This window comes from Budorcas taxicolor, chromosome 2 (genome assembly GCF_023091745.1).
Source record: "Budorcas taxicolor isolate Tak-1 chromosome 2, Takin1.1, whole genome shotgun sequence".
NCBI classification, from domain to species: domain Eukaryota; kingdom Metazoa; phylum Chordata; class Mammalia; order Artiodactyla; family Bovidae; genus Budorcas; species Budorcas taxicolor.
This window is the reverse complement of record NC_068911.1, coordinates 140,655,552-140,670,478: the sequence shown is the minus strand read 5'-3', so window position 1 is coordinate 140,670,478 and position 14,927 is coordinate 140,655,552. Positions and strand designations below refer to the sequence as shown.

Below are 14,927 nucleotides of genomic sequence, written 5' to 3'. Positions count from 1 at the left end.
ATTCCCTCCTAGGTGCTCAGCAGACAAGAGAAGATTTTTAAATCAAGAACAGAGCTGGTCGATTTTATCTGGATCATCTCTCACTGACATTAAGTAACTGTGTTCCATTTAGTCCAGTGTCTGTCTGTCTTTGCTCAAATGCTGGGATTTAACTTAATGTTCCTAATTGTGAGGATCAGTTCAAACCTATCAGTTTCCAAGACCAGACACTGTTCTGTTAGAGCTGCCTGCTCCCCCTAATTGCAAGTACGTGACTGGCTTGAATATCCATTTGAAAGAGTGAACAAATGGTTTTGCAGAGCAGAATGAAATCTGTCATCTTAAGCGCTTCCTTGTCTGCCCTGCAGAGTAATAATAATCCTAATTATTTTTAAAGCAGGATTTCATCTGTTTTCCAATGTACCTCGTGCAGATTGAATTGAGCTCCAGGATTACCTAGCAGCTAAATTCTATCCTCCAATTCTACAGCCATTTTTCTAATGAAATTGTTTTTGGACAATAGTGTTTCCTCTTACCCTCCCCCGTTTTAAAAATATCAAGCATGACAAAGAGATAGTAAGGAAATCAAACTTTGCCTGAACTCTTCCTAAATTGTGCTTTTAAAAAATATTTTTGTTTCCTAGCCTGAACATGCACATTCCATTTAGCTAGGGGTTTTCCATGTTACACAAACCATTTCCTATCTCTTCATCTTGAGAGGCATTCAAGGCAAGCTCTGCTGGCCTTGCAGAGCTGGAGAATAGCTCGCTGATGGGAAAAGCCACTTGTTCAGAGTCACTGAGAGATTTTGAGAACAAATTGTAATTAAACTTAAGATCTCTTGATTCCTCCTCCACTAGTCCACAGTGCCTATTTTAATAAGACCAAGAAGTGTTATGGTTGGAATTGATCTTCTTAAAACTTTGCTATGATTTTTCATAGTAGAGATGCGGAAAAATGCTAGAAGGAAACGTTCTACCGAAGCAATCAGTGGTTATTTTACTGTGATTATAGGTGGATTTTTTTTCTCCCCTCATCTTTTCTGTTCTGTGAAAGTCGCTTAGTCATGTCCAACTCTTTGCAACCCCATGGACTATACAGTTATGGAATTCTCCAGGCCAGAATACTGGAGCGGGTAGCTTTTCCCTTCTCCAGGGGATCTTCCCAACCCAGGTCTCCGACATTGCAGGCAGATTCTTTACCAACTGAACTATTAGGGAAGCCTTCTCCTACTATTTAGTCTCCAAGTTTTTAGTAATGTGATTACATTATTTTTATTATTTTATAAATTTTAACTGTCACGTAGCTCTGTAGGTTCTATTTCAGAAAATTTGTACTAGAAATTAACCTTTTTTTAATACCTCAGAATTATCATTATAAATATGAGTGTTCTAAATCTTGTAACCAATAACTTCAATGTGGTTTAGCATGGTATGGGAGACTGTTCTTTCTGTAAGGAAATTACCTTGTACTGCTATACTTTTATTCTTCTTTTTCTGAACATAATATACTTCCACATTTCGAGGTTCAAAAGTACAAAGGACATATACACACAGATAATCTCCTTCCCTTCTCTTCCTCACACCCACCCTGTTCTTCCCACAGGCAACCAAATCACTCCTTCCAGAGATATTTTATATACATGTGTTTTGCACAAAAATGGCAATAGGCAATACAGTGTACATGCTGCTCTTAGAAAACATTCCATTTAGATCATACACCTCTTCCTTGGGCTTTTAAAAAATAGCCATTCCATATTCCATCATGAATTTAACACACCAGTTTCCCAGCTTCTTTTGACCAGCATTAAGGTTTTCTCAGTCTTTCTAATATGACAGTGATTTTGTGAATAACTTTATGCATTATTTCGGATGTAAGTTCTTTGATTCATGAATGGGACTCTCTGTAGGTAACTTCCTAGATGTAGTGTGTACACCTGTGAGTTTGATAGATGTTGCCAGATTGCTTTCCATCAGGTTCCTTCCTTCCCTTAGTACCAGGATGTCAGCTGTCACCGCTGCTGTCACTGTGCTGCCTCTAGCTGTCCTTCCCCTTTCCTACTTTATTAATTCTAAATATGTTGTGAACTTAGAAACAAAGAATCAAACTGATAGAAGTGTGTGGTTCAGAGTCACTGCCAGAGCCCTGTAAAGTACTCATTCATCTGTTCAGGAAATGTTTACTGAACACTTACTATGCTCACCATTCTAGGTGTTAGGACATATGTTCTGCATCATGAATTTCAGATGATAAAAAAAGACAGTAAACAAATGTACAAATAAGTGACTTCTAGATAAATGAAGTGTCATTGGACTTGAGTTTTGTTTTAGAGTTAACGACACATGAAAACCCACACACCAGTGTACTGCCTCCTTAAATTATGGGTTCATCTCCATTGGTAGCCCACTTGCTTTCTATTTGACTGGGGAGGAGAGAGGGACAGAACGGGAACTGGGATCTCCTCTTTTAAAGAGTGATGAACAGACAGTTGTTGGTGGAGTTATTTAAAAAAGAACTGTGAGTGTAAACAATGCTAGCAAGCACAGAGCAGGGTATCCCCACATCTGAGTTTTGGCTCGAGATCTACCATGAGCTGACCACAGAGAAGTCATTTAAGTTCTCTGGACTCAATTTTCTATTAAGTGCAGGTAATGGTAGAGAAAGAGGTCCCTTCCTCCAGATGATGAGGGGAACCTCGGCTGACTCTCATTTGTCACCACCCCCCACCCCTCACTACAGTCTGCATGACGTTAACCAGCTGCCCTGTCTGTAGCCAGATTGGTTGGAAAGTGGCTGGGTTCCGCAGGTTTTCTCTAGTACTCCATGTCCCAGAGTTTTAATATGCTAACACCCTGCACTTTGAATCATCAAGAGAAGAATGTGGCATGCGGCATATTTTTCGTTGGACCTCAGAGGATCTTTTCTATATGGCTGGCATTCCCTGGGACACAGGTTAAGAAAACCTGAACTAGATCGTCTGTCGTTCAGTTGCTCAGTCGTGTCCGACTCTTTGAGACCCCATGGACTTCAGCATGCCAGGCTTCCTTGTCCTTCACCATCTTCCAGAGTTTGCTCAAACTCATGTCCATTGAGTCAGTGATGCCATCCAACCATCTTGTCCTCTATCATCCGCTTCTCCTCTTGCCTTCAGTCTTTCCCAGCATCAGGGTCTTTTCTAATGAGTTAGGTATTCACATCTGGTGACCAAAGTATTGGAACTTCAGCATCAGTCCTGCCAATGAATATTCAGGGTTGATTTCCTTTAAGATGGACTGGTTTGATCTCCTTGCTGTCCAAGGGACTCTCAAGAGTCTTCTCCAGCACCACAGTTCAAAAACTTCAGTTCTTTGGCACTCAAGTCTATTTTATCTGTACCCATTCTTGTTATTCTAAGATGATGTTCTCATCCATTTTACTCTGATCCATTTTCCTCCTTTAATAAAAACTAAAGTCCTCACCACCACCACATCATTCTCCTCCTCTCCAAATTGCTATCATTGGTCACCACATTGCTTTTGCCCCATCACCTTATTACCCAGGACTGTTTTTGTGGGGGAACATACTAGGACACCATTTCAGAACCTCTCAGAATTACAGAAACCCGAATGACATTTGAGAATTTTTATTTCAGAGGTACCTGTCACTAGCATAACAAAAGATGTATTGTATTAAAATCTATACCAATGATGGTTAGCTTGTAAAAATCAAGTGACAAATGTGCTTATTTATAAATACATATGTATATCTAGCAGATTTGTCATTATTGGTTTATGGATAATTATGACCTGAACTGTGCTGTTTTCTCCAACTCCTGAGTATGAGATGGAGAGGAGACCTGCTTCTTCCTGGCCCTCCTCCTCCTCACCTCTTTCAAATCATGTTGACTGCAGGTCTGTGAAGAGAAAAAGAGTTAGTTGCTCAGCCGTGTCTGACTTTTTGCGACCCCATGGACTGTAGCCCACCAGGTCTCCTCTGTCCGTGGGATTTTCCAGGTGAAGAGGGAACCAGTTCACAAACTGCGACAAAACCACAGTCGCAGAATGAAGTTCTTACAGCTTAAACTATTCTAAAGTTAAAATATCTATGGAAAGAAACTGGGGAATTAATATTATTTAGTTAATATTAATAATACTAATATCATTAATAAATATTGTTTAGTAAGATACTAACAGGCAAATAGGTTGGAAAAACGAATTGTCAACCCTGTAAAAATTGCTTCTAATCTAAGTGGAATAGGATCATGGAAAAGAATACCAACCTAAGCCATTCATTTTTTTTTTTTAAGTAAGGAATACTGGGCTTATCCTTTTGTACCTATGAGGTGAGTTTTCATATCAGAAACAGCACTCGGGTTTTTGATGTTTTTCGTAATTTGGTAGGCAAGAAGTAGGACAGTAGCTCTTGGCTCTTAAGTAGAATATATTTAGTGTTCCCTTATAGCTCATGAAATGGTTCTATTAACGAGAAAGAGACTTTCTCTCACATAAACTTTGTCACTTAAGAAAATCACTGGCTTCCTTCCATAAGTAACTATATATTTTTAGAAAAGCTTTTTAATTACAGTTGAGTTTGAAAGTAGAGTGCTTATACCAGAATAGAGGATGGTTTCGAATTTCGATCACTATATCTCCACTGATTTCCTATTTTGCAACAATAGCATTTCATACGGAATTTTGAGTCCTCTTCCAAATTCCCTCACTAATGTAAGTGGTTGGTTCTCAAAAAATGAGCATGTGCTTTGCAGCCAAAAACAGCTCAGCATGGCAGGGCTTTATTTGTTCACATACTCAGGCAGCCGGGGTCATAGTATGCTCTGTATTCTCCACACTAGCTAGGAACTTCGGGAAACAGGGCCTTAGACTTTCTTGAGACTAGCTCTGTTTTTGTTCCTAGTGATTTCAGTGTATGAATGCAGATGTCAGTAGCTGCCATCCCATTTGTCTCACTGCTTTTACTGTCTCTGTAGAAGGCTTTTTTTTCCCCCCACTCGGGCTTAAGTACCACCTGAAGAGAGAAGCCTTTTAAGGCCTGGGAGACTGGCCAGTGCCCTTTGTCCTTCTGTTCACCTACTAAAAGGTAGCATTGTTAACCTAATTCAGCAGGGCCCTGGCTCAGTATAAACACTGCTCAATAGAGCCAGAAAGACTAATTGAATTGTACAATACATCATTCTTCAGCAACAGTTTCAAGTGGATTGTACTTCATTTTCCAAAACACCATCCGTTTTTTCCTCATTTAAAATTTTTAAATATAGCAAATATTTAACCATTATAAACAAAACATTTGAACCCGGTTCTCTTTCCCTGCTGAACGGTGAGCTATGTGAGGGCAGGGTCCTGCCCGTTGTGGTCTCCACTGAGTGGTCAGGCACCTGCTCTGGTGTCTGCCATGGATGTACCTGTGTCTTCAGACCTCAAAACGAGGCATTATTTAGCCCTGTCAGCTGCTCTTTCCAGTCTGATTACATAGTCCAAGGTTTTGGCTGATTCTCGGTGCCTCTCTGTGAGCACCATCTGCAGAGACTGTTATCTTCTCTGACTCTTTAACTGCAGGATCCCAAAGGACCACGCAACAGAACAGGCATCTCAAAAATTATTGCTTCTACGTTGAAAATGACTTTTATCAGAAAAAAGCATTGATGCTTTTCTTTTGCACCTCTATAATTACTTATTAACTTTATAATAAAGAACATGGTAATAGTGAATTTCATAAACAAGTGTTTTAATCAACATACAATAACCATACATTTAGTTACTGGGTTTCCCTAGTAACTCAGCTGGTAAAGAATCCGCCTGCAATGCAGGAGACCCCAGTTTGATTCCTGGGTCAGGAAGATCCACTGGAGAAGGGATAGGCTACCCACTCCAGAATTCTTGAGCTTTCCTGGTGGCTCAGCTGGTAAAGAATCCACCTGCATTGCAGGAGACCTGGGTTTGATCCCTGGGTTGGGAAAATTCCTTGGAGAAGGGAAAGACTACCCACTCCAGTATTCTGACCTGGAGAATTCCATGGACTATAAAGTCCATGGGGTTGCAAAGTGTCGGACACAACTGAGCGACTTTCACTTTCTTAGTTAGCACGTGTACAGATTGATTGAGTTCGTGGTTGTATCTGCTTGTTGTCCCGTCCTTACCCACCTAGTGCATTTCTGTTTATCTTTCTAGACCTTGAGCCGGTGTCACCTGCTTTGCCAGGCCTGCCCTGGCTCCTAGCTCCCTTCTCCCCAGCACGGTTGACGTCTCCCTCCTTCAGGCTCCCAGTGGACCTCATCCATGTTCCTTTGTGGTGGATGACTGGCTATGTGCTACATGTATATTTTTGTTTTAATTATTGGTCTGTTATACTGAACAACTGGAGAAGGCAATGGCACTCCATTCCAGTACTCTTGCCTGGAAAATCCCATGGATGGAGGAGCCTGGTAGGCTGCAGTCCATGGGGTTGCTAAGAGTCGGACATGACTGAGCGACTTCACTTTCACTTTTCACTTTCATTCATTGGAGAAGGAAATGGCAACCCCAGGGACGGGGGAGCCTGGTGGGCTGCTGTCTATGGGGTTGCACAGAGTCGGACACGACTGAAACGACTTAGCAGCAGCAGCAGCATACTCAACAGCAAATCCCAGGAGGTTAGGGGGCATATCCTGTTTATTATTCATCAATACTCTTCTAGAGTGGGAACAGTGGATTTTCAGTTTTGTTAATGAGCAAAGTTGTTTGTTCTGTTTATGCTGAATTCCAGTCTTACTCCCAGTACTAGAGAGGTTCCAGTGGAAACTTTGTGGAGAGGTCCACGTCCTTGTATCAGTGAATTGGTATGCAAAGATTCCCCCAAACCACCCACGGGTCATGCATTAGTTAAGCTGTAGCTCAGGTGCATTTTGTTTTTTTTCTGTTTATCTCTACTGACAAATGACATTTTAAAATCAGCTTTCATACTCTTGGTGTTTACTGCCAGAAGTGGTTATAGAGTTGGCTGCATCTATTGGCTAGAGTCAGCCCAAGTCCATGCGCTGGAGTGTGCTAAGTCGCTTCAGTCATATCCGACTCTGCGATCCAATGGACTTTAGCCCGCCAGGCTCCTCTATCCATGGGATTCTCCAGGCAAGAATACTGGAGTGGGCTGCCATGCCCTCCTCCAGGGGATCTTCCAACCCAGGGATTGAGCCACCAATCTCCTATGTCTCCTGCATTGGCAGGTGGATTCTCTACCACTAGTGCCACCTGGGAAGCCCCCACCCCAAGTCTAGACCTTTACTAATAAAAGCAACTCTTTTCTGCTCACTAAAGTGTACGTTTGAGCTTGTTTTCTATGCATATTGTTCTGTATATAATATCCTTTTCCCCCTTTTTGGGAGATATTCTTTCATTCCTTTCGATGTACATGGTTCACCTATCTTTCTAAAGTAACTACTTTATAAAAATACCATAGAATATATGTACATATAGATGCACATAGTTTTAGTTTTTAAAATCAGCATTGCTGTTAAAAGAGTCTTATGAATTATTTTTAAAACTTTTTATTTTGAAATAATTGTAGATTCACTGGAAGTTGTATAGATAATGTAATACAGAGGGGTCCTATGTATCTGTCACCCACTTTGCCCACTGGGTGTATCTTAAATAACTGTAATACAATATATTTTTTTTAAAACAACAGGAAATTGACATTGGTATACTGAATCTGTATAGTTCTGTGTCATTTTATCATATGTGTGAAAGTGTTAGTCACTCAGTCGTGTCCAACTCCTTGCAACCTTATGGACTGTAGCCCACCAGGCTCCTCTGTCTATGGGATTCTCCAGGGAATCACACAAAACAAAAACCAGAGTTAATATATGTTGTAATTCCTTTCAATGCCCAGATTTCTTTTACCAGTTGAGTTTCTTAGAAGAGAGAAAGAAAACCATATTTTATACTTAATTACACTATGGGCTTTTTTATTTGTCTGTGTTCAGAAAATGATGTCATTTTGGTATTTAAGCTATGGTTCCTAGCTGGAGGAGGTGTGGAGAGCCGGGTTTTGCGCCAGTGCTAATGGAGGAAGTTTCTCTCTAGGTGTCTAAGCAGGCCAAAGAGTTTCTGGAGTACGTGTACGAGGAGCCCCTGATTGACATCCAGCAGCAGAACCCCATGCTGTACGGACACGCCGAGCCGCTGGCCACCGTGGTGCGGCTGCGGCAGCGGCTGAAGTCACTGCGAGCCTATTTGTTCAGCTGCCGGGCGGCGGTGGCCGAGGATCTGCGCCGCAGGTAAGAGTCATAAATGTCAGACAGCTCCGGTTTGTTTTTCTTTCCGCCCCGGGAGGGTGGTTAGATGATTTCCGAGGGCCTTTACAACGCGGAGTAGCTGGAATTCTGTGGTTCTCCCTCAGGGCTCATCTCTGACTTTTTCCTCTGAGGGCCTCTGTCTGGTTGAGCCAAGCACAATGAAAATAATATCTCAGCGGAACTGAAGGCTTTTAACCCATGCATCGAGTTCCCACGATGGTGAAGACCTCTCTTTACCTATAGGTTAACTTGAGATAATATTCATGGAAGTGTCTTCATTGATTGTAGCATCTTATAGTTTCTCCAATTTCAGTTCCTATTATCGTCAGTGAAAATAAGCATGTTTGAAATATTTCATAGCTCCAAAACATTTTTTTCAATGAGAAATTAGTAAGTGATTATTCAAATCTTATTTTACAGACAGAAACAGACTTGGTAAATGATACAGGCCGTAGAGCTGGAATTAAAATACATTTGAAAAAGAAAAACAACCCACCATAAAAAGGCTCAGGATTCTGCCTTTTCATGTTATCATTGGCATAGGCTGCTCTTCCATAGGTTGGTTATGTCCAAGTTTATGGAACACACAAGTCCATACCAAGCTCAGAACCTTAACATAAAACTGAAGTTAAAAAATGTGCCTGCTCTCATCAAATTCCTTCTTTTACAGTTAGGTTTTATTGGCATTTAAATTCTCACCCTTAGTATACACAAACTAGCTTATACTTGAAATAATTGTTGTTGGTGTTCATAAGTACCTAAACATATCTTTTAATTTTTTTTTCATTGCAACTTGAAAGCATACATTAGTCATGGTTTCTGGAGGCAAGCGTATGTGAATAAGAAGCTTTAGAAAGTGATCATTCGCTATTTGAAATCCAATTAATATCTGAAGAACCCCAGGCCTCTGAAGAAGATGTTTTGAAAAGAACTAAATGTAGATAGTAAAGGATATGTAATATCTAGACAAGCTCTCATAAAAATAATAATGAAAAGGCAGCTGCCATAGAGCAAAATGCCTCATAGTGGTAGCCATTCTTTCACCTGGTTGTTTTTCAGAAAACACTAGAAAGTAGTTAAGATTTACTCTTGTAAAGTCTAGGCAAATCTTAATTTTAAAAGATCGGGGCTTTGCCTGAAAGGGAATAAAATTATGTGTTTCCAACAAATTTACCAACCAAGCTAGATACAAGATTCTTGTCATTCGAAGTATGTTTGTTCTATTACTCTCAGTACCTTTTGGCTTTGCTCAGAGCTGGTTTTTCTTTGTGCTTTCATTGTTGAATAATGTTAAAATCTACACACGGAAACCTTGTTGGATACCTTTATGATGTAATGTTTTGCTTTGGTTAAATATGCCAAATCTGGGCATACATTTAGAAATTAAATAGGAGATCCTCTCTTCATATGGATGACTAAGCATACCTACGCTGTGCCAGCAGTTCGGTGGCTTACCACCATGTACTACTACGCCTTATGGCCAGACCACCGGGAAAGGAATGGAAGTTCTAGGGAGAAGGCAGTCCTGGGGCTGTGAGAGTGAAAATAGGAGTCTTTTTTCCCCCCCTTCATTTCTCTTTCCTGGACTTGTTCATGACCATTATTCAGTGTAGTGCCTGGAAGACGGTGCGTGGTTAGTAAGTACTGAACAGATGGATGTAAGGAGGGATGGGTGATGAATGGATGTCTGTTACAGTGTCACTTTAGACCACTGAGCCATGGCTGGTAGCCCAATTCGGAGGAAGGAGTCATCTTCAGATTCTTCTTTTTCTTACTTCCCTGTCAGTTACCACAGTGTTTGAACCTTCTGAAACCTTCAGAAATTGTTGTTGAATAAATGAACAGACCAAACCAGCACAAAAAAGATTTGGTTGGTTCTGTTTCTGGGACAGCTCTCAGATCTTTCCTTTGCTTTTCACTTCCAATGCCCTCCCCTGGTTCAGTCTCAGGACCATTACAGTATCCTTCCAACTAGTCCGTCACGCTTGGGTTTCTTCCCTCTGCAACTGAACCTTCACATCAGACAAATTATTAAAGCGCAAGTATGGAATTAAAGATCTGCCCCAATCTAACCCAGTATTTTGTTCTACTCTTTCAAACACAAATAATTATTTAATTCTCCCCTCAGTACACTCTGTTGTGGGAATTAAATGGGTTTTTACAATTGCAGGGCTTAGACAGTAGTGCCTGTTCACAGTAAATAATAAATACTATTATTACTAATACTGCTTCTTACCCTAGATTGTTCTTGTCTCTAGCTTTAAAAATCTTTGTTAAAAGAGTCCACTTAAAAGCCACCCCTGATGCTCTGTAACTGGAATCGGGCCCCTTCTCCTGCTACTCACTGTGTCCGGAGAGGGGTGAGCAAGAGGAAGTGGGTTGGAGAGCTAGTCTGGCACAGGGCCTGTGGTTTCTGGGTATGCGGTGCATACTTATCTGTGCATTTGTTGCATAAAAGTGGGTGGAGCGGGATGCTCCCTAAGACTTCCCAAGAGCAAAGAATAAGACGATGATTCCTACAGAGCCTTAGAAGAGGTGCTATAATTTTTTGTTGTCTTAGTTTCTGTATATTTATATAATCTCTGAGGTTGCCAAGCTCTCCAACCTGGCACAGAGAAAAGTACACCAGTAGCAAGCAGGACTCATAACTTTGGGAGGGGGGTGGTTTTGGGGAGAGTTAAGAACTTCTTTGGATTTATTTTAAAATATGACTGTTTAGTGAAATATGTCTAAGGTTTTCTGGGATGTCCATACTTCTTACAGCTGGACCATGCTTATTCATTCTGCCTTCTTCAGTGTCTAGAAAAATAACCATTTAACAGAGGGGATTGCCCACCTCATGCTAAAATGACTGTCACCAGAAGCCATCTCTTACTTGTCTTTCACTTTTATACGGAATCTGACTTTTTAAAAACAAAATCAGTCAACAGTACCTTCAGCGACAATAAGCTTGTTCAAAAGCAGGATACTGAAGGTTTCCTTTGTTTCACCTGGGGAACCACCTCTAGAGTGGGGATAGGGGGTAGTTTAGACAGTGCGAAGGACCTGCTGGGCACAACTAACCGTATAGATCCTTGATAGAAATTAAAAGAGGGAGGAGTTGATGAGCAACACGGGAACCGAAATAGAGCGAGGGAATCCAGTTCTTATCTAGTCGTAAAAGGCATTCTCTCCCTGCCTGGGTTTTACCTCCATGTAAAAGTTGCCATTAATCTCTAGCAAGTAGGCCCAACATGCTGAAGACCTGTCAGTGCTGTATAAACAGAATAAAGCAAACTGTTAATATTGCTGTCGTGAGGAACCTGGAAACAGACTGATTAATCGTACAGGCGCTAGACCGCCAGGGAGCCAACTTTGGTCATTGCCTTATTAGGGAAGTCGCAGCTGGCTTTTAGGCCTGTCGTTACAATGACCGTCCGGTTTTTATCCTCACTGTTTTTGTTATTGTTGTTAAACGGACACCTTGTTCTTGAACCCGAACTGCAAATCTTGACTGGCAGGGGTGATCAGTTTAGAAAAAGTCAGTGTCTTCCACGAAGTCTAAAATGTTTATAGTGCTGACAATTCACGGCCTCTGAGGACTCCCAGATGGTGACCCTGCTGGATCGGTTCAAGGTCTAGTTAACTTTTCACGAGAAGAATAATTTACAGTGTCCACATGTGGAGGTGCGTGAAGTACTCTGTGGAAAATCTTCGCACTGTCAGGATACATCCGGATGAGCAGCTGTTAAGGACATGTTCAGGAGAGACCCCGGGAAAAGCTGGGAAGGGCCTCCGGCCTGCATGCCCCACTGAACACAGGAACGGTGGGATCCAAGCGTAAATCAGAAGTCATAAATGGTCACCTCGGGGTCAGGTTTGCCCTCAGATGTTTTGTTTGGCCTTTCAGGGATGGTCCCACCAGGTTCTAAAGTTGCAAAATAGTAGCAAATGTCTGACCTACTCAGTAGACATGAATTTGAGCAAACTCTGGGAGGTAGTGAAGAACAGGGAAGGCTGGTGGGCTGCCATCCATGGAGTTGCAAAGAGTGGGACATGACTTAGACAGTGAACAACAACAGCAAAAGCGAACATTTAAATAATTAGGCCTTTTCATGCTCTCACAAAATAAAGCTCTCTGGTTTCTCTTAGGAAATCAGAAGCTCTGAGTACACAAGTCTTCCCTCATTCCTGGCTGTAGCAATCAGCATTACGTATTAGACTCTCCACTTTGCCATAATCCCTGCCCCTCCTGTTATCTCCCTAAACCCACTGACAGTTGGTACATAATATGTTGCTGCCCTGCGTTTCTCATCCTCAGCCCATTTCACTTATTTGTGATGGTGAGATAATCATGATTTTATCAGTTAAAAAGTACTTTCCCATAAATATACTCTTTGGTCTTTACAACAGCCCTTCAAATAGGTAAGACATGGTATTTAGAAAGAATGGAAGGAACTATGACTCTGAGATGCTGCATGACTTGCCTGAGGTGACAGAGCTAGCAAGGAGCAGAGCTCACACTCGGAACCAGGCTTTCTGATGCTCACATTGTTGCTGCTTTCCCAGGGGCATTTGCTGGTGGCAGCGATGTCCAGAAGTTTCTAGACTCTTCAGAGGAATAACCCCTTTTATTTCTCCTGAAGGACTTCATTGAGGCTGTCTAGGAGAGTGTGAAGGCAGCGAGGTGGCAGACAGTAATGTCTCTTGTGCGGAAAGGTCCAGTTGCTGTACTCACTGCCAGCGCTGGGCTTGGAGAGCAAGGCATGGCTATTGGCTTAGCGCTAATGAGCACGCTTTCCTCTAGATTTGTGTTTACCAGACCTTTCTGTTGCATAGACCTGTAATTGTAGAGGTGTCTATAGGGTTATATTATCCATGTCTAAAATAAATATTACGATCTCTTTCCCACCATTTCATAAAAGAACATAATAATGCAAAAAAAAAAAAAGTGAACAGCAATCGAACAGCTTTTTAAAGTCAAATAGATCTAAAATTCAATCTACGATTCTTTTTTTGGTCTCATTTTGCCTTGGATTGCTGAAAAACATTGCCAGAGCAATACCAGTTGTTTGGACTAGCTTTTCAGAAGTCCTGAATTAAGTCATTTTCTCTTCTGAATGCTGAAGTGAAATTATCCAGTCCAAAGAAAGAAATTACAGAAATCAATTGGTGGATGCCTGAGTGTTTCCCATTCTCTGTCATTAACAGATGATTGGGGTTTTGGGTGCCTGGTGAATCCAAAGTTCCTATTGTGATAAATATTTAAAACTAGTTTCTCTCAACACTGCTTGAAGCCAATAGGCAATGTTATAGCTGCCTTCCCAGTGACTTAGAGCACAAGTGTGATGGTTCTGGGGAACAGGTAGTCCTACCTGTTTGTTAAGTTCAGTTCTTTGCTTAGACCATTCTAAACCATTTGACAGTTTAACTTAGTATAAGACACCTTTTGCTGTCTTCAGTCTCACATTTCATTTGAAATTATATCCAGTATTAGTTCTCACTGAAATACCAGCTTTATTGAACAGTGAAAAATTTCTGTCATAAAACTCGGCATCTTTATTAACTTTGTCTAGCCTGCTGAGTGCCAGAAAAATATGAATGTGAGTGTGTATGTGTGTCTATCCTGTCAGACTGTCCTTGCCTCCTCTTCCTTCAAGCAAAATTCAGCAGCTTGCTCAACTCTTAGAAACAGTCCCCAGAAATGTCATTTAATATACCAGATTTCCTTTCCCAGTTCTTTGCTCCTTACCCCCAGGGAAAGCTGTCTGTCTAACTGCTGAGTTCACTAGACAGGAAGCTAAGTCCAAAGGTTGAAACATCCTTTGGGTGTCCACTAGCATCTCAAACTTAATATGGTCAAAACTGAGCTAGTAGCCCCTCCCCCACTCCTGTTGCAAACTGCTTGGCTGCAGGGCCCCTCATCCACCTTACTGGCACCTCCACCCATCCAGTTGTGCAGGCCAAACACCTTTCTCTTGGTTCTGAATCCAACCTATCAACATATCCTATTAGCGTCACCTTCAAAATGAATCCACTCAAATTGAAATCGTCATAAAACCATCACTTCCCCTGCTACCCCCTAGGTCCCAGCCACTGTCACTGTCCCCTGGATTATCGTGGTAACTGGTCTCCCCCTTCAGTCTGTTCTTAAGACTACAGTTAGAGTTAATGTGTACATTAGATGATGTCACCCCCGACTCAGACTACCTGATAGCTTCCCCTCTCTTCACCCAAGTGAAAGCCAAGGACGAATATGGCAGGTTCCCCATCCCCTCTCTGCCCTCATCCCCCGATACATGCCCCCTCATTTACTCTGTTCCAGCCAGACCAGCCTTGTTTAGTCCCTGAGCACAGCACACGGGCTCCCACGTGAGTTTCTGTGCTTGTTTTCCTCTTCCCCAAGTAACTGCATAGCTGGCTTCCTTCTCTCCCTTAGATCCATATGCAGTCACCGTGTTCATGGGGCATTCTTGACCACTTTATTTGAAATTGCGCCCAGCGCCCTCCCTGACACACACGCTTCATCTTTTTAGTCTCTGCTTATCACCACGCAATGTAGTGTTTTATATTGTCTGTCTCCCTCTCTGGTGCCACACATATGGCTGTGGAGGTCATGCTTTTCTCAGCCTGTATAGCCCTGCCCAGAGACCCTGTGCTCTCCACACTAGATGTAAGCTACGAAAGGTCATGGCTTTTTATC

At 41.8% G+C, this 14,927-nt stretch overlaps 1 protein-coding gene across 1 annotated transcript in view; it reads left to right on the top strand.

Annotated features, from left to right (window-relative positions):
• PLEKHM3 (pleckstrin homology domain containing M3) overlaps positions 1–14,927 on the top strand; it is a 180,746-nt gene that overhangs the window by 58,333 nt on the left and 107,486 nt on the right. The window contains exon 4 of the mRNA XM_052635992.1: positions 8,034–8,227. Within this exon, the coding sequence (XP_052491952.1) occupies positions 8,034–8,227 (194 nt within the window). The remainder of the gene's footprint in view (positions 1–8,033; positions 8,228–14,927) is intronic.